General features: G+C 44.4%; 1 protein-coding gene across 2 annotated transcripts in view; it reads left to right on the forward strand.

Annotated features, from left to right (window-relative positions):
- Nucleotides 1-26,114, forward strand: part of LAMB4 (laminin subunit beta 4) — a 43,925-nt gene that overhangs the window by 3,308 nt on the left and 14,503 nt on the right. For both annotated transcript variants that reach the window (XM_086473990.1, XM_086473998.1), the window contains exons 3-23: nt 1,635-1,770; nt 4,126-4,199; nt 4,835-5,023; nt 5,623-5,686; nt 6,245-6,459; nt 7,457-7,577; nt 9,218-9,406; nt 10,458-10,637; nt 11,437-11,546; nt 12,019-12,098; nt 13,100-13,250; nt 14,197-14,328; nt 15,087-15,272; nt 16,452-16,573; nt 17,270-17,390; nt 18,367-18,544; nt 19,809-19,952; nt 20,183-20,414; nt 22,448-22,605; nt 24,192-24,416; nt 25,504-25,724. In XM_086473990.1, coding sequence (XP_086330116.1) covers nt 1,635-1,770; nt 4,126-4,199; nt 4,835-5,023; nt 5,623-5,686; nt 6,245-6,459; nt 7,457-7,577; nt 9,218-9,406; nt 10,458-10,637; nt 11,437-11,546; nt 12,019-12,098; nt 13,100-13,250; nt 14,197-14,328; nt 15,087-15,272; nt 16,452-16,573; nt 17,270-17,390; nt 18,367-18,544; nt 19,809-19,952; nt 20,183-20,414; nt 22,448-22,605; nt 24,192-24,416; nt 25,504-25,724 — 3,228 coding nt within the window. The remainder of the gene's footprint in view (nt 1-1,634; nt 1,771-4,125; nt 4,200-4,834; nt 5,024-5,622; nt 5,687-6,244; nt 6,460-7,456; nt 7,578-9,217; nt 9,407-10,457; nt 10,638-11,436; nt 11,547-12,018; nt 12,099-13,099; nt 13,251-14,196; nt 14,329-15,086; nt 15,273-16,451; nt 16,574-17,269; nt 17,391-18,366; nt 18,545-19,808; nt 19,953-20,182; nt 20,415-22,447; nt 22,606-24,191; nt 24,417-25,503; nt 25,725-26,114) is intronic.

Here is a 26,114-nt window from a genome sequence, read left to right on the forward strand (position 1 = left end):
ATGCTTCGACAGCCTGAGCTCTCCTTACCAGAGCTTTGTGAAATGAGATGACAGAGTATTTTTGCTATTTCTGTTTCATCTTCTAAGTTGTACATTCATACACTTGTCAAGTGTGGTACAGAATGCCTGAATAGAATATATATTTATCGTCATGTTTAAAACACACGGATTATACAATCCCTGTAAATCTGTATGTCTTTGTTTATTTAAATGTGAATAATTCCTAGATGATTTCATAATACAAAGATGTGCAAACCATTCCTAATACTTCTCCATAGATCCTGAGTGTGCCGGGCAGGGTGCTTCTCCACTCATCACTTTCTGTGTCGTTTCCAGCCCAGCTTCTGCCACTGACTTCAACTTTCTGTTTTCAGCAGCATCCCTACCAGCCTCCCAGCCATGGGCACTGAATCTGTGCCTCTTTCTTCAGCTCCCTCTCGGGTGCTGTGTCGTCCCCTCTTCTCCCTGCCAGCATCCCTGTCAGCCAGGCACACATCACCTTCCACTTCAGCTTATCCCTGAGTCCTTGCACTCAGGCTCTGCCCAAATCTCGTAGAGTCCGTCTGCGTAGCGCAACCCCCCATGCCTGCCCTGGGCATCCCCTGGCACAGCTGCTGCCATGCACTTCCCTGTGGCCCTGCCGGCTACAATCGCATGCTGCTTGGGCTTGTCCACGTGGCTCAGCATGGGTCATCTCCCAGCCTGGTGTGTTAACCTTGTCACCTCTCCTTACATCTCCCACTCAATCCCCCTCTTGTCACCCTAAATAGGAGCTCCTTGCCCTCGCTTTCAAAGCCCTTTTGCAGACAAAGCCTCTCCTTCTGTGTTGAGATATTGGCTAATCATTGCCACCTTTATCTTCCACTTGTTACCTTTTCAGACAAGACCCTTTCATCCTGTTGGCATTCTGATTTTCCTCCTTTACATTGTTTTTAAAGTTCTCCAGTTTCCCTATGCCTACCAAAGGCACTGACCGTGGTCAGGGTGGTGGTGTCAGCTCAGACTGTCTACTTACATTGTACCTGGATTCAGCCTTGCCTTCCATTTGTACAACTGTCTGGTGCTGCTGGCTGGGTTTCCAAACTGCTAGAAAATGTGCAAAAGAGAGAGGAAAAAAATGTATAAATTATTTAGTGAATGTGCCTCTTCAAGACTTCTTCAGATCTTGAAAGATCCAGTCCTCCCCTGTATCCGTTCTCCCTCCTCACTGCTGTCTCTGGCTGAAAGTTTCTACAGCCTTTATGAGACATGAATAAAAGCTCAACTTTAAAAAAATAAATTTCTCCTGAGAAACTCTTGCAAAACAAACTCTCTGGCAGCTAAACCCAGAATCAACACCTTGGCAAACTTATCTCTGCTTTTAACGAGATCCCTTCCCCACAATGGAAAAAGTGTATTTTTTATAGTTTGCCTGGGGCAAACCAAGGCCAACATTTATCATATGCATGCTTTGTGCATATGATGACTTTCTTGGGCTTGTCCCTTATATATGAAAGCCTGAGAGATTAAAAGCACAGGCACCCAAAGCAACATGACAGGTTCCAGTCTAGCAACGGCATAAATATGTGCACAACCACCAGATATTTAGAGAAGAGACCAAATTCATCTTTTATTCTACTTGTTTTGTTTTCTAGGCTGAACAGAAGTGCTTTCTCTGTGATTCCAGATACCCATATAATCCCTATACGCAGCATAACAGTCACATGGTTGAAAATATTATTACGACTTTTGAGCCTGATAGGAAAAAGAAGTGGTGGCAGTCAGAAAATGGTAAGTTTCTGTGAGAAAATATTATGGCAAAATGTTATGGTGAGATTTATTTATGTAAATGGCATTCACCACTTTGTCTTCATGAAGAGATGAAACAAAACAGCATCTATTCTTTGATTTGGTAATACTGAATGATTTAAAAGTCTTTGTGTGTAGCAATACAGGATTTCAGAAATTCTGTTTTTCTACAGACAAATTTTAAGCACAGTATCTCCAAGAGCTGGCCAGAGGACCTGTGGCAGTGCTGTGTTATACATGGTGGCCATGTGTTTTTCACAGGGTGTCTGCCTTTCAGGGAAATCTGATTTGTGGCAAAAAGGTGCATTTGCATAGAGATGTGTAATGACAGAGTGCGTAAAACACAAATACACATTTTTTAAAAAAAGTGCTTGCAGTGTAAAGCACTAATAGTTTAGGAAATAATTAAATAAAGCCTGGCTATCAGCACCTTTATTGCAAGATGTTAATTTTGCCACAAGCTTCTCTGTAGTAGTTCTTCACTGATATCATAGAATCATAGAACAGTTTCGGTTGGAAGGGACCTTTAAAGGTCATCTAGTCCAGCCCCCTCTGCAATAAGCAGGGACATCTTTGTCTAGAGCAGGTTGCTCAGAGCCCCGTCCAACCTGACCTTGAGTGTTCCCAAGGATGGGGCATCCACCACCTCTCTGGGCAGCCTGTGCCAGTGTTTTACCATCCTCATTGTAAAAAATTTTTTCCTAATATCTAGTCTAAATCTGCCCTCTTTTAGTTTAAAACTATTACTCCTTGTCCTATCACAACAGGCCCTGCTAAAATGTTTGTCCCCATCTTTCTTATAGGCCCCCTTTAAGTACTGGAAGGCCGCTATAAGGTCTCCCTAGAGCCTTCCCTTCTCCAGGCTGAACAACCCCAATTCTCCCAGCCTGTCCTCACAGGGGAGGTGCTCCAATGCCCTGATCATCTTTGTGGCCCTCCTCTGGACCTGCTCCAATGGGTTCACATCCTTCTTGTGCTGGGGGCCCCAGAGCTGGACACAGCACAGCCAGTGGGGTCTCACCAGAGCAGAGTAGACGGACAGAATCCCCTCCCTCGACCTACTGGCCATGCTTCTTTTCATGCAGCCCAGGATACAGTTGGCTTTCTGATCTGCAAGCGCACATTGCCGGCTCATGTCCAGCTTTTCATGCACCAGGATCCCCAAGTCCTATTTCATAGGGCTGCTCTCAGTCCCTTCATCCCCCAGCCTGTATTGATACCGAGGGTTGCCCTGACCCGGGTACAGGACCTTGCACTTGGCCTTGTTGAACCTCATGAGGTTCACACATGCCCACTTCTCAAGCTTGTCTGGGTCCCTCTGGATGGCATCACATCCCTCAGGCATGTCAACTGCACCACTCAGCTTGGAGTTATCTGCAAGCCTGCTGAGGGTGTACTTGACCCCACTGTCTATGTCATTGATGAAGGTATTATCCTTACAGCTTCTCTGTGAAGGCATGCTATATGTGAAGCTTCTCTGTGAAGGCATGCATATGTAAAAGATGTTTGTCTGGTTGGAAATTAAGGCATAGAAAAATTAAGATAATATGTTTCCCCTACTTGGAGTATCCAACTAAAAAGTCATGAACTTTGTTTGTTTCGTGGAGTTTAGAAAGGAACTGTCAGCAGTTTTGGACACCACCGCCAATTAAGCTGTGGGTCAGCTGTGAGAAGATCTTTTCTTGCTCTCCCCGTCTTTCTTCTGGGATGAGGTCTCATGCACAGCCTGGTCAGCAGAAGGCCTGGGATGCTGCATGCAGATGTGAACAACGGGGATATCAGCTGAATTCTTGAAACTCTCTACAGAGAGTGTGTGGATTGTGGGGTTTTTTCCATACTAGTTGCAGTTTTGGAAGATGCCTGGCACGATAGCTCTGCTCACAACAGATTTCAGGTCTGGCAGTATAGAAGGGTTTAACAAATCTGTTTAGCAAGAAGAAACCCCCATATTTTTATTGCGTTTCTTTTTTCTTTCTTAGAAATAAGCAAAGAATTTGGGCAGATTTAATAAAAAATCTGACTGGATGCAGGAAGATGTAAACCCAGAACCTGACCATCACCATCACTTATAGTCCGAATGATCTGAACAGGACCTTTAACCATCTCCTGCAGTCTCAGTGACATGCAGCACTGCCGGTGCCAGGGCCTGAAAGGCAGCATATTGCATTGCCCCTGAGCGAGAGTTCCAGCCGCATGCTGGGCTTGTGCACAGGGGATGCCTAAAAAGCCTCGCTGCTGTGCTGGAAAAGGCATTTCAATTCCCCAGAGGAAAGCTGTCTCAGCAACCCCTCCCATGTGTGCATTGTGCTCTTCACTTCATTTTCATTCTCTTTTCAGGCATTGACCATGTCAGCATTAGATTGGACCTAGAAACTTTATTCCAGTTCAGCCATCTTATCCTGACTTTTAAGGTACATCTTTTACCAGAGCTTTTATGTAATGTTATACACTAATTACTTAACCACAGGAATAAATTGCTTAGAGAGGCAGTGAAAGCTCCATCTTTAGAGGTTTGTAAGAACAGGTTAGATAAACACCTGTCAAGTATGGTTAAGTTATAGTTGATCCTGCCTTAGGGGAGGAGGATAGACTGAATAGCTTCCTATTCATGTGCCTTCTGGTCCTGTTTTCTATAAATCTGAGAATTAAAGCTGAAAAAATATTAAATTGTAAAATTAAGCCCTAAAAATTTAGGACATCTCTGAACTTCACTTGCTATTTCAAATCTAGTTCAACCTTCTCATGCATATACAAATTTTTTTCCTGCAAAGTTCCTCCATTGTTATGGTAGCCCTCCTTATTTAGAAGTGATCTTGCATTTATGTGGAAGGTTACCCTTCCCTTTTGCTAGAGAGTGGTTCGAATGAAGAATCTGGCTTTTTCAGACAATCATGTAACCAGCACAGTAGTCCTGTAGCGAGCCTACAAGCTCCCAAATACAAAATTTTAACTGAGAGCTGTTGGCATCCCCCAAACAGGAGTGTCAATACAACAACCCCTGAGTTGTATCCTGGTTAAGGAATTCTTGAAATAATGTTTCTTGCAGACATTTCGGCCTGCAGCAATGCTCGTTGAGCGCTCCACTGACTTCGGTCAGACCTGGAAAGCATTTAGATATTTTGCACAGGACTGTGCAGCTTCTTTTCCCAACATCTCCTCTGGTCCAGCAAAAAGTGTGGGAGACGTCATTTGTGATTCAAGATACTCGGACATCGAGCCCTCCACTGAAGGCGAGGTATTGCCGAGTGTCCGTGTTTGTATGAGTTCAGATTGTATATGGCTGTTTTTCTGGAGCTGAAGGTCTCTTGTCTGTATTAATCAGATCCACTTATACAGGTTCTGAGACACGAAGTGCTGTTGCCTTTACTGAAGTAAGAGGGAAAGGCAAACACTGTATTTCACTCTCAGTTTCACACCCAAATGAATTTATAAAACAACTTGTACGAAACCTTCTAGTGCTCTTTCCTGGTTTCCAAATTTGCATGAAAGTCTCCCTCATAAGAGACCTTGACACCTCCTCAGCCTCTACTGCTAAAGTCAAGGGCCTGTCCTTTGATCCCTTTGGTGGATGCTCATCCCATCTATGCGTCACTCTAGGGCATTGCTTTTCCTTCCTCCCAAAACATCAATCCAACAAAAGGTCTTTCTGCCTCGCTCAGCCAAGACCAGGTTGAAGGGGTGAGAGCACTTGTTGAATCAGGGCCACAGCCTTGTTCTTTCCTTTTATGGGATCAGTAAAGTGGCATTAGTTACTAACGGGTCCCAGGTGACAGTCTTTATATCCAAAAAGAATAGCTTCAGTGATCTACAGAACTGTATTAATTTGTTTTGCAGGTTGTTTTAAAAGCTTTGGATCCCAGCTTTGAAATAGAAAATCCATATGTGCCATATATCCAAGGTATGGACACTACGGGTTTTCTCCAGAGATACTTTGCTGGTGTTGCTTGTTTTGTACACTGAAAGTGTCAACAGATCAGCTGGTGTAAGTCAATGATATTGAAAATTAGGTACCTAAAGATCTCAGGGAGACATCTGTATTAATAAATACAATGGGCCGGTCTTGTTCTCTAGCCCTGAGGGCAAACAGCACAGCTCTGCAGAGCTCATCCATGCAGCTAAACTGTCTTTCCTTCTGGGATCAGGTGGCCCAGTCCACACTGCCTTTTGGGAATAGTCACAGAGGTGTACATGAACCCATGAAGGCAGGGGCTGAGCAAATACACATTGGCCCCGGCCAGAGCCATACCAAGGAAGGAGCTAACACTTATGCAGCTGTTTGCCGGGAGTCGGTCCATGCCCTGGCACTGTATGGGTTGCTGATCTTGGCCAATATCAGATCATTCCCGCTATTTCTTCAGTATGGGGGAGTTCTTGGATGACTGATCGCAGCTGAAAGATTTCAAACTGTTAATTTTTGAGTGAACTTGGGCTCTTGATTTATCTTCTTTCCTTCCAGAGCTCATTACGTTGACAAACCTAAGGATCAATTTTACTAAACTCCACACCCTTGGGGATGCTCTGCTTGGAAGAAGGCACAGGGATCCCCTTGAGAAGTACTACTATGCTATCTATGAGATGGTTGTGCGGGGCAGCTGCTTTTGCAATGGCCATGCCAGCCAGTGTGATCCTGTGCAGAATCTGCGGGGAGATATTTTCCATCAGTCTGGGATGGTGCGTCATTAACACTGTCTCCAACAAGGGCAGTCCCTACCTGGTATTTTGGGGGAAGGAAGATGGAGGGAGGGAGAAGAAGGAAGATCTCTGATGTTCTTTGTGTTGACCATTTGCAACCCCAAGTTGTTAAATGTTTCAGTGCAGCTTCTTCTTTTAAATCCCTGGGATGGATTGCTCAGAAGCTCTTTGTCGGCAATAGTGTAGTGTTTCAAAAGCAACTGGGACAAGACATGTTGATAATAGCAGCAAAATACCAGAGCTGTAATGGTGCAAATGTTAATGCAGTAAGTAGCATGTGGTGTGTGCAGACTTGAATGGCCACTTGTTGGGTGCATTCCACACTCCAGCTGGGCTCGGGGGCTCTGCAATGGGAGAGGAGGCATTGGCACAAAGAATAGCTGATAATGCAAAGCTAACCCATGAGAAATGGATTATTAACAAATTTAGGAACATAACTGCAAATTCTTTCCCTCTGGAAACAACAGGTTGTTTCCCCTGGAAAATATGTTTCTCCATATAGAGATGTGTAGGGAGAAAGAGATAGAATTTAAAAGGTTGAAGCCTCCTTTGATGTCTCCAGAAGTATTTTTTTCTAAATGTCACTCAGTGGCTTAATAAAACTATTTGATTAAAGTTTGCAGGTATTCTCTAGACCTTTTACTGAAATAACTGAGAATTAGGTCAGCTGAGGGAGCCAAAGAGCTTTGAATTTTTCTGAACTTGCTTGCTTACCTCTCACAGATTCCTCTCCTCTCCTCTCCTCTCCTCTCCTCTCCTCTCCTCTCCTCTCCTCTCCTCTCCTCTCCTCTCCTCTCCTCTCCTCTCCTCTCCTCTCCTCTCCTCTCCTCTCCTCTCCTCTCCTCTCCTCTCCTCTCCTCTCCTCTCCTCTCCTCTCCTCTCCTCTCCTCTCCTCTCCTCTCCTCTCCTCTCCTCTCCTCTCCTCTCCTCTCCCATCCTCTCCTCTTACATCCTCTCTGTTCTCACTGCATTGCAGGTCCATGGGAGATGTATCTGCCACCATAATACTGAAGGTTTGTCTTGTGAAAGATGTAAAGATTTCTACAATGATGCTCCCTGGAGGCCAGCTGAAGGGACACAAGATAATGCTTGCAAACGTAACTCAAACATATTATTTTTCTTTTTAATAGCTGACGGGTGGGTGTAGCACAATCCCAGTCCAATGCATAACGGGATGGATGGGTTTCTGGGAGGGAGACTTTTCCATGCCTCATCTAGAAAAACAGATGGATTCCTGCGTCTATCAGTGCTGTGTTGCCCTACAAGGAGAGCTGTTCCATTGTCCAAGTGGAAACCAATGATGAGTGGCATTCCTCAGGGGTCATTTGTCAGCAACCTGGACAGTGTGATTGAGTGCACCGTCAGCAAATTTGCTGATGACACCAAGCTGTGTGGTGAGGTCAACACACTGGAGGGAAGGGAGGCCATCCAGAGGGACCTTGACAGGCTGGAGAGGTGGGCCCATGCAAACCTCATGAGGTTCAACAAGGCCAAGTGCAAGGTCCTGTACCTGGGTCAGGGCAACCCCTGGTATCAATACAGGCTGGGGGATGAAGGGACTGAGAGCAGCCCTGTGAAAAAGGACTTGGGGGTACTGGAGCATGAAAAGTTGGACATGAGCCAGCAACATGTGCTTGCAGTCCAGAAAGCCAACTGTATCCTGGGCTGCATGAAAAGAAGCGTGGCCAGCAGGTCGAGGGAGGGGATTCTGTCCGTCTACTCTGCTCTGGTGAGACCCCACTGGCTGTGCTGTGTCCAGCTCTGGGGCCCCCAGCACAAGAAGGATGTGAACCCATTGGAGCAGGTCCAGAGGAGGGCCACAAAGATGATCAGGGCATTGGAGCACCTCCCCTGTGAGGACAGGCTGAGAGAGTTGGGGTTGTTCAGCCTGGATAAGGGAAGGCTCTAGGGAGACCTTATAGCGGCCTTTCAGTACTTAAAGGGGGCCTATAAGAAAGATGGAGAGGGACTTTTTATCAGGGAGTGCAGTTACGGGACAAGGGGTAACAGCTTCAAACTGAGAGAGGGGAGATTCAGATTAGACGTAAGGAAGAAGTTCTTTACTGTGAGGGTGGTGAGACACTGGCACAGGCTGCCCAGAGAAGCTGTGGCTGCCCCCTCCCTGGCAGTGTTCAAGGCCAGGTTGGATGGGGCTTTGAGCACCCTGGTCTAGTGGGACATGTCACGGCCTATGGCGGCAGGGGTTAGAACTAGGTGATCTTTAAGGTCCCTTCCAACCCAACCCATTCTATGATTCTATGTTCTTATCTTTCATAAAGAGAAAAAAACAGTAAAGAGAGGAAAAAGCATCTAATGCAAAAAAGATCATTCATTGGTTTGCATAGGGTCTTTCTTGTGAACAAAAGAAGAATTTAGACAAGGCTAAATTATCTATTTCAACAATAATGAGTAATGTAGGATATACAAGAACTATATATTGGGATCTGTAACAAATATTCAGCTAGATCTTTCTTAAGTGGATTAGTGTTCCCCACTGTGTATCAGGCATACTCACCTGCATGGGTACTTTTCCAAGTGTTGGGCCCAGTTCTGTTCTAAGTCTCCAATGTTTCCCCCAAGCTGTAAGGCACAAGGACTGGGAAGCTGTAATCTTGCCGGGGCACTGAAATCATACAAGGAACAACTAACCCTGCGTTAACGGTAGATAGCAATGGTGGCAAGACCACAGTAATAGGACTTGTGGTGCGAAATACCTCACTGTTTGTTTTGGTTTCAGGATGTAACTGCAATGGCCACTCTGGCAGATGCCACTTTGACATGGCCGTGTACCAGGCCAGTGGTGGCGTCAGCGGTGGTGTTTGTGAGGACTGTCAGGACAACACCATGGGGCAACACTGTGACCAGTGCAAACGTTTCTTTTACCGGGATCCACTCAAAGTCATCTCAGACCCTCAGGCGTGCCTCCGTAAGCTTCCCTTTTTTAGCTTCTCTAAGAATGACTCAAAACAGGGTGGTTCTGGTCTTCTGCTCTGAATTTTGTAGCATCCCCATGCTTAAATGTTCATACGGTTGTAAAAATGTTACCAAACCTATAACCTTATAAAGTAACTGCATGACAGCATCCTTGAACCAGCATTGTAAAAAGAGCTTCATGTTCCAACTCATTGCTAAACTAAGCTTAGAAATCCAGCAGGGCTATCATCTTTCTTGAACAACATCAATATGAACATGAATAGCAGTAGTGCTGTTGCCTCTGTGATAGTCAGGGGTTACAGAAGAGGTGAGAAATGATGGGAAGTGTAATAACTTTCGCTAGGTACTTGCCAAATGCAAGAAAAATGGTGTAAAAGGTGTCTTTCAGGTGTAAAAGCCCTTCTTCTGAAAGATGAGCTAAATTCAGTATTAACATAGGGTGGGAAAAATGCTCTGATCATAATTTAATTGTAGAAATAGATTGGCATGAAAAGTCCTGAAGGAGCCATGGGGCGATTACCCAGGGGAGTGGTGTGGTAGATGTCAGCTCTCCTGTGAGAAGTGGGTAGTGCCTTAGGAATTAACGGGGTGCATCAGGAAGGCAGTGTCCCATGCTGAATCCGTTGCTTCCAGTAAATAATTCAGCCATGGACAACTCAGACCAGCTCTGGGGAGGCGGCTCATGTGTGGTACCCCTGCAACCCTACAGCTTTCATGAGAGCATATCCAAAACTATGGGGCCCGCTCCTCTGCAGGTACTCTGGAGAGGGTAGGGAGTGGATGAGTGATGCCTATTTCTGCCCAAAGCAGAGGGTATATTTCTACTGAAGTGAAGACTGTAACTCTCCTCAGAAAAAAAACAGATCTTGGAAACATTCTCAAACAGGGGCTGTGCATTAACTGTAAAGCAGCCAACACAGCAAGCACAGATGGATATCTTTAATCCTTACAAGAATCTTGAATTTGTGCCTACCAGCAGCTCCATAATTGCTTTTTCATGCTTATATCTAAATGTGCTTTTTTATGTGTAACCATGCCTGTAGCCTGCAACTGTGACCCAGAAGGTACGTTGCACAACGGCGTGTGTGACAGCCACACAGATCCTGCTCTGGGAATGGTCGCAGGCCAGTGCCCTTGCAAGGAGAACGTGGAGGGTGTCCGCTGTGACAAGTGCAGGGTGAACTACTACGGGCTGAGCGGCAGTGACCCTCTGGGCTGCCAGCGTATGTAAACCACCTCTTTTATTCTTCTTTCCAAAGCATTTTTAGCAGATGGAGGTAGTTGAATGCACAGATGCACACACTTGCACTACTTGCTTCACAAAATGCCCGGTTCCTTACTATAATTTAATGTCAATCTAATTTAATGTTCCTGGTGCAGCATCTGAGACTGAAAAGATGCAAAATCACTTGCAGAACCCATATTATACTATAATAGATGAGGCTGTTGTTAATAGAAAGATTGTTAAATATGCAATTTAATTTAAAAGGGAGACTAAAACACATGAAGATTATTTTGGCATCAAAATCAGCATAAAGGTGAATGAAAAGCCACAGGTGGGCTGTTAGGATAGTTGGATTCTGCACTGCACAGTGCAGCATCAAGATGACAGGAGCTGCTGCCTTGCCATGCCAGCCGTTCCTCTGAGAGAGGCTCCCTGAAAAATTCATCCTGCTCCTACTCAGGCACACTGTGGGTTTGTGGGCATGTTATGCCCACAGCATGTTACTCAGCAACCTGCAAGGACTGTGCAGCGGGGGTCAGCACACAGCACATGGCAAACCGCCACAGCGGACTTCTGCCAGTGCCCTTGCTCCTCCTGGAGTGGATACCCACCAAGGAAACGGTCCACTCCCCAAAGGCAGTCTGAGGGCTGCACGGTGCCAGGGTATGTCCACCTGCGGAGCATCCGTCCAGAGGATGGAGACTGCCTGTCGTGCTGATTCCACATCTAAAGCAAACGCCAGTACTGCTGCCGTCACTGGGGCCTGCAGAGGTAACCACGCACTTCTCTCCCTGCAGCCTGCAACTGCGATCCCTCCGGCAGTTTGCCCTTCTCTGCCTGCGATCCTGCCACAGGAGAGTGCCTCTGCCAGCGGTTTGCCACGGGGCGACGCTGTGAAAAATGCGTCGTACGTACTCAATTGTTGTTATTACTTCTGCATGTGGTTTTAGAAGTCTCCTCTCCCATCTCCCGTCTTTTCATTGCCAGAAAAGTAAGCAATTAGTCAATATTCAAAATAATTTTACAGCTGTGTGCTCCTATTTTGCATTGACACATCTGGTTCTTTTTTACTGCTTGCAAACATTTGTGTAATCAAATTGCGCTAGGAGGAGCACTCCCAGGAAGGAAAGGAAATGCACAATCGTGTCCTCAGGCCATCTTTGCTGTTTACAGAGCAACTTGCTTGCACAAATGGGTAAATATCTTTCTCTTCTTGCAGTGGCTGAGCACCCATGCAATCTGGTAAGAGAAGCAATCTCCCATGGCCAAGCACAGGCAGCAGCACAGTAGTGCTCCAGAGCATCGCTCATCCAGGGAAATAAGTTCTGTTGTGCTTTACGTACTTAAATATTTGCCATAAAAAATCTTTCACTTCCCAGGTCGGGTACTGGGGTCTTGGCAACAGCTTGTATGGCTGTTCTCCATGTGACTGTGATATTGGTGGATCCCAGAATAACTTGTAAGTTAATGTTCCTCAAGATCTTCTTGGTTTTAATTTTTGTAAACTTTTAGGCTAGATTTTCTGATTAGGTTAATAAAGTCTCAGTACAAATGGGAAAATAGACCGTAGATGTAATTTCATCATATACAAACAGTGTAAAGTTGGGTTGGGGTTGGAAATTTATTCATGATAAGGGGATTTACCTTTTTTCTTTTAAGCCAACTTTGAATCAGCTTAAGCCAAAATTTGTTTTATATAAAATATAAACTGCATGGCTTGAGAAAACCAGAGGCCCTAATATTAAGATAAATTAGAAGTAAGTTAGAGGTGACATTTTTAACTTCCTACATCTATTTTAAAGGCTACAAATATCTTAAATTTTTCTGACACTGTTTCCTATTCAAAACATATAATTTTAGAAGTAACCTTGGTTTCAGTTGGACTGCTCCAGAAGTCTGTTGGGCAGCTGTCTTCACTGCTGCTGTCAGACTTCAGACATAGGAGCACATAGTCCAATGCGGTAGAGCAGCTCCTTGTGAGCAGGTAAATCAAAGCTAGTAATCATCTGATTTGTTAAATAGGAGTGTAAGTATATGAAAACTACCATATCATGTTGAATCAAAGGTCCTTCTGATCTTACGTCCTGCCTCCAAAATTACGGGTGATAGATGCTTAAGAATAGTGATAGATACTGTAACAGATACAGAAACAGATAGAAGAAATGGATGCAGGAATAGATAGTAACGGATGCTTAGGAAATAAAAGTATCTGTGCTTCAGGTGTGGAGTGGACAAAGATAAAACATGTCATGTCTTCTAAGCAATGAAAAAAGTAGCATTGAAAAAATCTAGTGTCAGAAACAGAGGGAGTGGGTGGTAGGAAGTTTAATAGGGGAGGTCATCAGACAATGGAAGAAATGAAGCAAAGCTGAAACAAGTGTGGGGCTGAGCTGCCCTTGTGCTGGGAGGACCCAGCCGTGACGCACTCTGAAGTCCTCCCTTTACCAACTCTTACCCTAGGTGCTCACCGAAGGATGGTCAGTGCAAGTGTCTTCCCAACATCGTGAGCCGCCAGTGCAACGAGCCAGCCCCAGGCTACTTCTTTTTACCCCTGGATTATTACGTTTATGAAGCTGAGCATGCAAAGCCCCTTTCTGGATCTGCACCATTGGTACGTAGTTGGCTTTTTAGGTGTCATGCTGCGAGGGGATCCATGCAGTGGTGGCACAGGAGCCGAAGCTGAGGAGAGGAGCCTTTCCTCAGGGAGCAGCCAGAGCGGCTCTTTAGCAGCAAGATAACACAGCAAGTCCCTTGACCACCCTCAGTTCATCCTTGTTCTTCGTGGACATGACTATCCCATAACTGTGGCTGTTACCAAGGGACAGTCATTACAGCATGGTGTGACCTGCAAGGCTGTCCTTGTTGCTTCTCAAATGCAGGCTGGTCTAGTATGAATTAGATAAATTCGTTTAATTCTTTAAATTAAAGGAAAGGGTTTGAGTTGCCAACAGCTATCATGAACTGTGATGATTCTGAGAATCTCCAACAGGGGAAGAATCAAATTTCTCTCTGCTCCATTGGACTCATTCCTGCTGCCTTATATAATGGCACTGATTGTAGCTCAACTTCCTCAAGAATTTGGCATCCATTTATAATATTTTTAGAAAAATTAATTTTTATTTATTTTTTTCCCCCTCACCATAGGGGTAGTTGATCCCCACACAGAGTACAAGTCTGGAATGCATCCCTTCTGCTGCCTATGTTTTTACTAACATTTCTTCTCCAATGCATTGTCCAGAAGCTATAGAGAAGGAATAATAAAAAAATGTTTATTTGCAGGTCACATCCGCAAATATTTAGCTATAATCGCAACCAGTAATCATCCTACAGTCCAATAATTAAATGGAAAACAGATATCTGGGACATAGCTTATGAGCGGAAGTGCAAGTTAATTTTAAGGGAGTGAGGGAAAAGGGTTTCCAGCAGCTGCTGGGCCTTAGTTTAGAGTTTCACCCAGCAGAGAATAGAGTTTATTTTAAGAATGTGGATTTTCATTTAGCTGCTTAACTACCCTTCAAAATTGTTGAGACAGTGCTGCCCCTCTCATTACTTCATAGGTTAAACCAAGCACTCTTCCAAGGTGTGACATCTACTTCCAGAAGCAAGGTTATGAGTTCATCATTGAAAATGGAAAGATTGTGTTAAATAGGAGCAAGAAACGAAGTGTAAGAAAATCTGGACTGGAACAGGTAAATTGGTACTTGAATAGTTACTTAAGATTACACTGAATACTAAAATTTTATTTTGCAACAGAGAGCAAGGAAATGTCTGAGCACATGGGATTCACAGTCCTAGACGTTACAATCCTGACACAAATGAAATCAACTTTTTTAGTACACAGTTGCGCCGGACATTTTATAATTCACACCAACAGGTTTGCTCTGCTATGTCCAGTGCCATTGTAGACTCAGGTTCAATGAATTATTTAGAAGAGAAGAGCCTCTGTGAAAAGTAAAATCTTTTTTCGTTTGTTTTGCTTGCAAGACATTTCCAACATATTCCATTTTCCAACAAGTTTACCAAGTCATTAGCGTTATCTAGTGCATTTAAATGCTGTCAGCTTTGTCATTGTAAGTATTGGTATTTATTAATTAAGCTTATACTGAAAAGCCCAGCCATGTATGAAATCAAGCTTAATCTCTTTAAGGTTTGCAATTTGAATGCTTGGAGATGCCAAATCTACAGGAATGGATGGATTATTCTAGTCCCTCTCATTGCTGTTGTTGCAAAGCTGTAGGAAACTTTTCTTTATATGTGACCCTAAACATCCTACATTTGGGAGAATTCTTAGATTGTCAGTCTTGAGCTTGTTCAGAAAATGAGGCTGACTGATGGCTGAAATAAGTAAACAACATGGCAAAAATATTTCCTTTCTTTTTTCTGAGGTGGTTTGGCTTTTTGTAATTTGACTCTGTGTGTTGTTGAAAATGTCAGTATGTCTTTTCAGGGTGCAATGGAGTTCGGACAGGACTCGGCTGTGGCTGTGGTTTTCAGGCAGCCCAGTGCCAGTCGGTCTGTCACATGGACAGGACCCGGCTTTGCACGTGTTCCCAATGGATCTGGGCTGAGCTTTGCCATCAACAATGTTCCCTTTGCTATGGACTTCGATATCACGATTCGTTATGAGCCTGAGGTACTTATGATGTCTCGTGTGTCTTATGATGTTGTGATAGATGCAGGGTCTATTTTGTCAATAATAGGATGCAGCAACTTCTTCCACTCTTTATATTTAAAATTAAAGTTGTTTGCCTTTTCATCCTTATCAACCAGGTAACATACCCTCCACTGATCCCCTTAACCCTTTCCACTCAAATCTGAAGAATCATCACTACAAGTGTTTTCTAAGCTTCAGCCAAGATTTAATCTTCTGGAGTTCCTGTATTGGTACCTTTGCTTGGGCTGGACTCTTGTTCACAAATCAGACACACGCAAAATGCAGTTCCTTTTAGATGGGCATCCTGTATTTCTAATTGGGATTTTCTGGGCATGAAAATGTGCACAGGCAGAAGTGATCAGAGTAGGTATTTATCCAGGGCTTTTGCAGACATCCAGCTTCCCAGTTGCTCCAGCTGGGCTCTGAGATGTGTGAAAATGGTAGGAAAATAGCCAAAACCTTATTTTTTGCCTGGAAAAAATTTCTCAATGATGAAGGCATGTCTAGCAAAATCTGTGAACCCAAATGTGGTTAAACCCAACTCCGCACCCATGTCTTCAAAAACACAGGCAAGTGTTTTATTGGTATTAGTATTTGTACATGCCTTGCTCTTTTGCTTTGCAGCTCCCTGAGACAATCCCACCACTCAAGATCCTCCTTCTGCCCATTCTGTTCTCTTACAGTCATGCTGAAGCAAACAAAACTCCCAGTGTCTTAAAACGTGAGAACAATTTTGCAGTGGGCTGGTTTGATGTAGCTTTTTCCTTCTAAGGATTAGATCAAACACTTGAATTTTAAAGACTTTTGTTACAAAGTCTTTTATGTTTGTTATTCCTTATTAGATGTGAAAGGAGGCAGATAATGAAGGATATTTCCAAGACAACGCTGTGCTAAGAAAGGCAACAACTCCAATGGCTTTAACAGAGCTGTTTCCATTTGCACCAGCTGAGGTCCCATTTCCGTCTCTGCTCTTCAATTAGCCATTGCAAATGCAATGCGTTTTTCACAAATAACATATTTTTTTTAAGTCCTGTAAAGAACAAAGAGAAAATCTATTTTGTCACTGCAGTGTGCAATCATTCAGATGGCTTTTGTTAACCCTGGCAAAGAGAAAGAGGGATATGAAAAATCACCATAAGTTTTGTCCTTTGTTTATAGTCCTTGGAAGACTGGCTAGCAAGTGTTACCATCCAGCCCACTGGTATTTTGTCGAGTCAACGCTGCAAAAACAAGGGCCTTTCACAGGAGCCACATGTGTTGCCTCTTCCAGCTACAAAGAGGTCTGACTATTCCCGTCCTTTCGCCTGTAGATTTTCTGTGTGCAAATCTTTTACTGAAGCACTGCAGAGCGATAAATGTGTGGGAAAGTGGGAATATTAGAAACACGTGTATGACCTTGCCTGTTGCTGTCACACCACAATACCACGTAGGCTCTAAGGAAGAGTGATGGTCCAATCTTCATCATGGCAAAGGTTTGCCCAAGCCTGAGATTCTGCTGGGGTTAGTTCTTGCTTTGGCAAAGATCCAACTGCAGTTATTTCAGTACAGAAAGGAAATAATTGACTTAAAGTCACTGTCCTAGCCTGTTTTCAGAACCTGCTTTTCAGCTTGGACCTATGTAAAAAATAGGGAGGAGCCAAGAGGATGTGATCGAAGTCTTGATCAAACAGGGACAGGAAAGCACAAATATGAACAGTGAGTTGCAAACTCCTTTGCCTGAAGGAGTAAAATCTACCATTTTCTGTTTAATCTCACCAAGTTTAAATTGTGCTTGGTGAATCATCCAGGCAGAAGTCATGCAGCTTTCCCAAAGCCTGCAAGCAAAGGGGCTGGGTGTGCCCCCTGCAGCATCAGGGCTTGCTCAGGGCTGCACGCACTAGGATGCAGGCACAGAGGGGAGGGAGAGCTCACAGCACCCTGTAAACTTGCCTTGTCCCAACTCTCGGCTATAACGGTGCTTTATTTCTGCTAAACAGGATTGCACTTCTGCAAACTCCAGTCTGTCTGGAGCCAGGAACAGAATATTCTGTGGATGTGTACTTCTCTCAGCCCTCTGCCTCTGACCCAAAGGCGAAATCGTTCATCTTGATTGACTCAGTGAGTAATTCTGTCACAATTTCCTTGAGGCTGTATTTGTACAAGTGTGATTTTTTTTTTTACACAGACTTACTCAAAATATTTTAAAATCATAGTGTGTTTTAATAGAAATTCATCAAAGTGTGCTTCTTCTTACCTCTGTTGGCACTGTGTTTGCATGGTTTTGTATAGAAAGACAGAATTGTATCTGTTTTAATTTTCATAAAGCACTACCATAATAGCTCATAAATTCATACTTGTTGCATATGTTAATAGTCAGAATATGTTTCTCTATCTGTTGCTCATTTATTATGAGTGCACTCCACATATGCTGACAAGATGCTGTGGTTAAGGATATAAATTCATGCAGCTCTTCATCACTTTTTTTTCTTTTAACCTCTATAATTTGTCTGAATCTAATTAAAAAATCATGGATATATTTAAAGATGACAAAAGAAAAGTAAAATTAGTTCTGTACTTTCCCAGGAATCAAGTCCAGACATTTCCCAAGTTTCTACCAGGTCAGAAACTGGGTGTTAGTTTTGGGTCCTTTTCTCGAGAAAAATGTTTTTAAGTCCATTCCTCTAATTACTTCTGTAGAACTGGACCGGACAAGGGCTGGCCATACTTGGACATAGAACCTTCAGCAGATTTTTCTCTGTCTCAGTAATAGAAGCAAAAATTTTGGCCAGATACTGCTTTTGGAGTCATCAGCATGGCACCTCATAGAAGCAAAAACAGTTCTGAGCATATATCTGAGGTCTTACTATAATCTGACGCTTTCATACACAGTCTCTTTTATTTTAAGAACTTGGGGAATGTCTAAATCTTTAGAATAGATGTGAATTTAGATGACTGAGCAGCACAATGGCAGATTTAGGAACGCGGTGCTCCAGGCCTCTGTCCTTGCAATGCAGAGCACAGTAAGAGAATGTGGGAAATTTGTTTTTCAGTGTATCTAAGCAAAAATATTTTCTTTTCCCTCTTAACGCCAAAGCTTGGACTTATTCCCAGAATTGGCTCTGTGGAGAACTTATGCAGTGAAAAGGATTTAGATGAGTACCAGAAGTATCACTGTATTGAAATTGCATCAGAAGTTGGACCTCACATCCTCCCCGAAGTGTGCACACGGCTCATAGCGAGCATGTCAGCACGCATTCACAACGGTGCCGTCGGTAAGGACCAGCCTGCACGGGCAGCTCTTCTGGTCAGTTACTGGTTTTCCTTTGAGTTTGTTGGATACGTTGACTGGAGAGCTCTCAGCCCATGCTGGTGTAGGCAAGTGAAGCTGATCAGCATGTGGTGTGTATGGATGTGCAGGATATGTCCTGCTGAACCCTAAGTGTGCTGCAAACATTTTGGTGGCATGGCTCTCAGAATCCATCACTCCTGATGAGCTTCATGGAGCAGCATGGCAGGGAATGTGATGACAGGAGTTTTTAAGCCCTCTCCATGGATGCTGCAGGCCAGCTGGATGCCCTGGTAGGACTCCAGGCATGATGGCACACAAGCTGATGGGCTGGAAGAGATTCACCAAGAGAACCTCGGCAGTGTCCCAGCAAGAGGGCAGTGGCAAGTGGGGTTTGAAGCCCCAGGCAGCCTCCTGGACCCCCCTGTGGAAAGGGCTCCTGGGCTCGGCGACTCAGGAGACTTCCCTGGTGTTGGGCACAGAGAAATGGAGCTTCTCTTCACTTCCAGTAACAGGAGGGGCCTTTCTGGACAACTTTGGCAGGCAGCTCCTTTCAAGGAGCCTTGCCTTCAATGGACTTGATAGCATCCGCTTCGTTTGGGCTATTTTTAGAAGGACCAATGCCTCACTCACACATCATGTGATGTGGTCATGGCTATGCAGCCACAGACAACCCTCATTTAAGTTTAGGCTGTGCTGACTCCCCATTAGCCTAATTCCTATAGTGACAGGATTCTCCCAATCAAACATGGCACTTTGGCTTTCTAGCACTGGCATCTGAGCATCCTGGACAAATATCCTCTGTGAGTTAGCAGGCCAGCTTCACTCAGCAAGTTAGTCCAAGGAGTCCAGAAGGCAGCAAACAATACACAGGTGCAGGCTCTCTACCTACTAGTTGCAAGTTATGTTCACTGCTGCAGCTAAACACAGGTTTATATCAAACTCTTCTAGACTTCAGGATATCTCCATTTTTGACCCACATTTTGCTACGTCCTCTTCTGTCCTATCCCAAATATGTGCTGAAGGCAGTGCCCTGAATGTGGCAGCTCCAACACCAAGACTTGTGCAGATACACCATCACCATTGATGCTACAGAATAAATCAAGCCGTGGCTATCAGTGGTTAGTGAACCCCTGATGAGAATAATCAATCTCTTTCCTTCCTATTTTTAAATGTAAACCTGCAAGTTTGCAAAAGCAGTCATACTCCTTTATAACCAGACCTGTTTTGATTTTCTTTCCCCTTGGCAGCATGTAAGTGCAATCCCCAAGGGTCACTGAATGCCAGCTGCAGTAAACTGGGGGGGCAGTGTCAGTGCAAAGCCAACGTTGTGGGACGCTGCTGTGACACCTGCTCTGCAGGCAGCTATGGCTTCGGCTTCCACGGCTGCTACGGTGAGTACTTGGCAGCCAGCACGAGTACCAATATCTGCATATACCTCTTCATGCATACCCCAACTTTTTGGGACTTTGAATCCATGATTATGTGCAGAGATACAAAAAATGTTTCCACAAATAATGAATCTTCCATCCCTGCTGCTCGCACTGCCTTCAAGCTGTGTCAGTGATGAGCGGGGTTGGTGGGAATAGGTTCAGGATACAGCGTTGCTTTTGGTGTTTTCCAGCATGTGAGTGCCACCCACAAGGCTCGCTGAGCACGCTGTGCGACCAGGTGACGGGGCAGTGCTCCTGCCGCCGGGAGGTGGATGGTCAGCGCTGCAGCCGATGCCTGGCCGGGTATTTTGGGTTTCCCCACTGCCGTCCTTGCCTGTGTAACGGCTACGCAGAGCTTTGCGACCCGGTGACCGGAGTGTGCCTGAACTGCCGTGGGTTTACGGCTGGAAGCCACTGTGAAAGGTGAGTTGATGAGCAGCGCTGCCAAGTTCACCCAAGCACTGGTGCTCTCTGAAACACGTGTGTAGATGGGGGCTCACCTACATGCCCACGAATGCACCAATGACCTTAACTGGAAACTCATACCTAAACCCAGGATTAAACTGGGCCTAGATGCTGAATGATACATACCTATCTGTTCACCAAATGCATGTGGGAATGTGCATGTAATGCCTGTGGGAGGACTGCAGGCACAGCATGCACGTGGTGGTGCAGCAGGCTCCCTGCCATAAGCATTTGAGACATGGATACCATGGCACCATGTGCTTGGAGACACGTGCAAACTGCTGCGTATGACATGCACTGACTCCTGCCAGCTTTTAAATTGCCAAGAGGCTAACCTTGTGCTGAATTCTGACTTTAATATCCCCAATTATCTCTGAGGAGCTTAAATAAACATGCCCTGTTTGCTGGTTCCTATTACTTCCATATAACCAGCAAATGACTTTCTGCTCATGTTCCAGCTCTGTTCAAAACAGTGCTCCTCTTTTTTATTCTATACACTGACAGCAGTACCAGAGTTCAACACAGGCTCGGAATTAAATTCATTAGCTGTTTAGTTTAGTTTGGCTGGATTGTACCTTGTCATTCACTTTTAAGAGGATTTCCCTATGAAACCTATTGAGCTTTTCTTGCAGTGCTTTTGGACAATACAGCCTTTGGCTATTGTGCTTGTAGTTGGCAAATAGATTGAAAATGGGAGGCTGAAATACTTGTTGCCCTGTGCCTCTGCAGGAGCTCCAGACCCCAGGGCAAGGATAATTGAATAGCCAAGACTTTTAGCCTGGCTTGTGTACATAAAGAGAATTGTGTTCCCATTTGCCATAGTAAAATAGATCAAAGATTGAGGATGCTTCAGAAGCTGCTGCATTGCTGCAGCTGCGTGGCCACGGGGGGTCCAGGACGTAGAGGCAGCAGCAGCAGGCAGGGCAATGGGGGTGGCTGAGCCCCCAGGGAGCCCCCAAAGCCCCCTGGCTGTCTGGGTAACAGCACAGCCACCACTGCCTCAAAACAGCCATCACCCCAGGTTTGCAGAACATGTCAGACAGAGCATGGCTGATTTCAATACATATTCTGCATCTAAAATATACAGTATTGTCTGAGTGCTCTGAATGAATCGTTACTTTTTCTGCCCGTGCCAGGACTTTCTAATATCATGCCAACCACTCTTTGTGTGTGCATAAGGAAACAGATGGATATATGTGGTGATAGGCGAATATACAGAATTTTTACATGGCAGCTTTTTGCTGTCCATGCAGCGCATGTGTGATACGTCGTATGTCTATATTATCATTTAGATTAAAATCGTTACAGAGCAGGTAAAAGTCTTCAGAAATATTCCTTGAAAAGAAAACATGTGGTTTTTTTTCTTTTTGCTCCAGATTTTGGGAATGCAGCTCTGATTTTCCATTTCAGAACACCTTTGATGCTTGATATATCTGTACCAATTAATGGGGATAGAATCGTAGAACCAAAGAATCATTAAGGTTGGAAAAGACCTCTAAGACTATCAAGTCCAACCATCAGCCCAAGACCACCATGGCCTCTAAACCATGTCCTGAAGTGCCACATCTACACGTTTTTTGAACACCTCCAGGGATGGTGACTCCACCACTTCCCTGGGCAGCCTGTTCCAATGTTTGACCACTCTTTCAGGAAAGAAATTTTTCCTAATATCCAATCTAAACTTCCTCTGGTGCAACTTGAGGCCATTTCCTGTTGTCATATCGCTAGTTATTTGGGAGAAGGATAGCATTACAATGACCGGGAATGTTTAATTAGTTATACATAGAATCATAGAACAGTTTCAGTTGGAAGAGACCTTCAAGATCATCGAGCCCAACCTTTGTCCCAGCTCTACTAACACCACTAAACCATGTCCCTAAGTACAACATCTACCCATCTCTTAAACACCTCCAGGGAGAAATTGATTCATCTGCAGGGACTGAAAGGAGCACTTGACAATTTCTGCTGCTGACTGTTGACTGCTTTGACAGGTGCATGGATGGCTATTACGGAAACCCTCTGAACAGAGAACCCTGCCACCCCTGCATGTGCCCAGGGGCGCCTACAAGCAATAGGTATTTTGCCTATTCCTGTTACCAGGACAACCAGTCTGCACAACTAGTCTGCAATTGTCTCGAGGGATATTCAGGTACGAAGAAAAACAAGGACCAGTTTTGATTCTATATGAATGTAAGAGAGAAAAATGACCATCCTCTGCAGATCCTCTGTTCAGAAATTACAAGTGAGGTAAAGGTAATAGAATAGATAAGAAAAGTTAACACTCAAATTTATTGAAATTAGGTGGGGAAGTCCTCATTGAGAAGAGTGGGAATTGTGTTTGAAAAAGGGATTCACTTATGTGGATACAGTGAAACGATTAATTAATCCGATCACACTCTCTGGAAACCTCCTCTTTTCCAGGAGCACAACATTAATCTGGTGGGAACAGGGAGAGAACTGCAGTGGCTCTTTACCTCTGAAAAACAGGCACTGGAAGCCCAAATCGTAAAGCACAAGGCATCAAAAAGAGCTGATAAATTTCCTAAACAGAGAAAATCTTTCTTCATATAGAGGAATCTTAATTTGATATGATGTCCAAAAGTGACTGTTTCACCATTCAAATGGTCACTTTAGAAATGAGGTTTCCGTTCTTAGCTGTCTCAAATGCAGATATTTTTGCAGCAAACTGATGCCTTGCTTCCTAAGATCCCGTGGACTTAGCTTGGTTTTCTGCAGGGAAAATTGAAGATATTTCCCTGCCCCTGGGCATTAGAAAGATCTCCAGTAACGGAAGCAAACCCTAATGAGAAACACTGCCAAAAACTAAGCTGATGCTGTCATCTTTACTTAGGCCAGCTTCCTTTATAAGTCAAGAGCAGGTCTGCTTGAGTAATTGCTGTAGGGCCAAAATGATCCTTATTGATGCTCACCCAGGGGACTTCCATCCTCACAAACCACTGCAATCTTCAGTTCTGGACTTTCTTCCTCGTGGTTCTTTCCACAAGGCTCTTAGTCACCTCTGTGGCGCCGGGCTCACTTCCTCAGAGACTGTGAAGTGCTCTGGTCCTGAGGACCACAGTGAAGGAGAAAAGTCCTTGGTTGACGATGAGCCAGTGGATGAGGTCCCAGCAACACCAGCGTGCCCAGAAAGGTTTCTGAGATGCAGAGAGGTAGCACCCCAATCAGGGCAGGCATTGGAATGGTGTGTAGAAGTAATTGCAATGCCAGCAAGCAAGGACAGAGCGTCCTAGAATTTGTCTGACCTCCTGGGAATCCTCCACTGGGTTACAGAAAGGAGGGCAGGTCTGCTGGGCTCTGGGTTGCTCCGGGAAAGGGCACCCCCCCACCTTCCCACGCTGCTGTTGGGCTGAAGGCACCAGGGAAAATACTGCAAATATGGCCAAGCCTGACTACTGCCATTGAAAGGACTTTGCGGGAAAAAGATGTTTGGAGGTGTTGTTTGAGGGGGTATCTACTTACTCTTACTGAAAGGACTTCCTTGGTAAAAAACAACCTGGGTTGAGAAGAGTGTGTTTCCATCAGATTTCAGTGTGGGAGATGTAATTTAAACTGATCATAGGATTAAAGGGCAACAGTCTCAAGCAGGCGGATATTTTCCATTGTAAATGCACATTCAAACAGATAGTCTGAATCTTTTAACAGTATTACTGGAAATTACATGTTTCACTTGAATTCCCATCAACCAGCAATTATTTTTACCTTCCTCTCCAACAGGCAGTCGGTGTGACGAGTGTCCTAGTGGGTTCTACAAAATCCCAGGCAGCCCCGGGCTTGACTGTGCACCATGTCCCTGCAATAACAACATTGATGTGACAGACCCAGAGTCCTGTAACAGGGTCACCGGGGAATGCACCAAGTGTTTACACAACACTCATGGAGCAAACTGCCAGTTCTGCAAACCAGGGTATTTTGGCTCAGCCCTCGACCAAAACTGTCAAAGTAAGTAAGCAACAGTACTGCAACTGCGTATTACTACCAAGAAAAGTTTTAAAGAAATTAGGCTATAGGGAGAGGTTAGCCCTTGGAGGGACAGGAAAACTAGAACAGATGAATGGAGCAAAATATGAGAATACCAAATCTATTTCTGTCCGGTGATACAAGTAACTGTTAATATGGCATCTATTAAATTCTTTGCCATCCAAGTCTCGTGAAATCTCTTAGTGAATGTCGCTCCTAGGAAATACTAATTTGTTAAATGAAATCAGACTCTCTGTTAGAAAAATAAATATGCGTTCAGCCCATTCAGGAAAGAATCAAAAATAAAGGAATCAAAGATAATTGTTTATCCATGTTGCTGGCTGATGCCAGCTAAGCAATGCTCAGTTAACCAGATGATCCCTTGCTGAGCTCCCTGCCTTACCAGTTGTTTTCATTAAGTGGCTAGAATGAGACTGTTCAGGCAATTGACATGAAGACACTGTCAATAACTCAGCACTTTTAACAAAAAGGCAGAAATGTAAGAAAAAGCAAGGCATGAGTTTCTTCCTAATGTTTCTCAAATACTGTTTTCACAAATGTGTCTGATTGAGGGTCTAATTTCTACAGGCCAGACAGTTACAGGTATTTTCAAGAAACTATTTTTCTGGGAGTCTCTAAAATACAGTTCAAGCCCATTCCTTGTTCATTCTTGGAAGACGTCCGTTAGAAATGCTTAAGCAAAAACTTTTGGCTCCTCGTGAGGAAGGCTTCTTATCTTACTTGGCTCACTGGGGTTTCCCACGCTGGAAGGTGCCTACTGTAAATCAGCTTCTTCTTACCCAGCATATTTAACATTTCATTCTAATAAGATTCAAAATTCACCAAGCCTTCATTTTTTGTGTCTTTATTAAAAGTACTGAACATTCCCAGTAAGTTTGCTCAAAGCGATATATAAGCTCTTATAGAAAGACAGGTAAACTGTGTGAGATTAAACATGTGTTCAAGATTACTAGAAGTAAACCTACAGCATGGGCTTTATACACAGCACTGATTGTCCGTCATCAGTCTATATTATCATCTGCTGTAGTAATTATCCCTCTTTTTCCAGGGTGCACGTGCAATCCGGCGGGCGTTCGCCCTGCCACGTGCCCGGGCGGGGTCGCAGCCTGTCTGTGTGACCCAGCCATGGGAGCTTGCCCTTGCCTGCCCAATGTGGTGGGCTCAACGTGTGACCAGTGTGCCTCTGGCTACTGGGACCTGGCTAGTGGAAAAGGATGTCAGGTCTGTGACTGTGATCCAAAAAACTCCCAAAGCAACCAGTGCAACCAGGCAAGAAATTTACTCTTCTTTCCAGGAACCAGGGTGGTGGTGTTTGGGCATGGCATGGTGGGGACCCTCTTGTAAATGAGGATAGTTTTTTGTTGTGCTCCCTGAAAACAAGAAGGTTTTGGAAGTTTGCAGTTGATGCGATCACACTTTGGGCCATCATGACAAACATGCTGTTCTGACGATGTGGCTCTGCTTGTAAGCAATTTCTCTTTGCCTGTGTGTTTCTTTGTCAAGTGGATCTTAGAAACACTTTGTAAGAAAATGTCACATCGCGAAAAACTGCCTCGTAAGCATACATCTAGGGAAGAAGGAAGTCCAGGCTTGGACCCCAGAGTCTTATGAGTATTTTTTTAAGTGTTTATTTTCATAAAGTAGCAGCTGTGGCCATTA

This window comes from Leptosomus discolor, chromosome 1 (genome assembly GCF_034619465.1).
Source record: "Leptosomus discolor isolate bLepDis1 chromosome 1, bLepDis1.hap2, whole genome shotgun sequence".
NCBI lineage: Eukaryota > Metazoa > Chordata > Aves > Leptosomiformes > Leptosomidae > Leptosomus > Leptosomus discolor.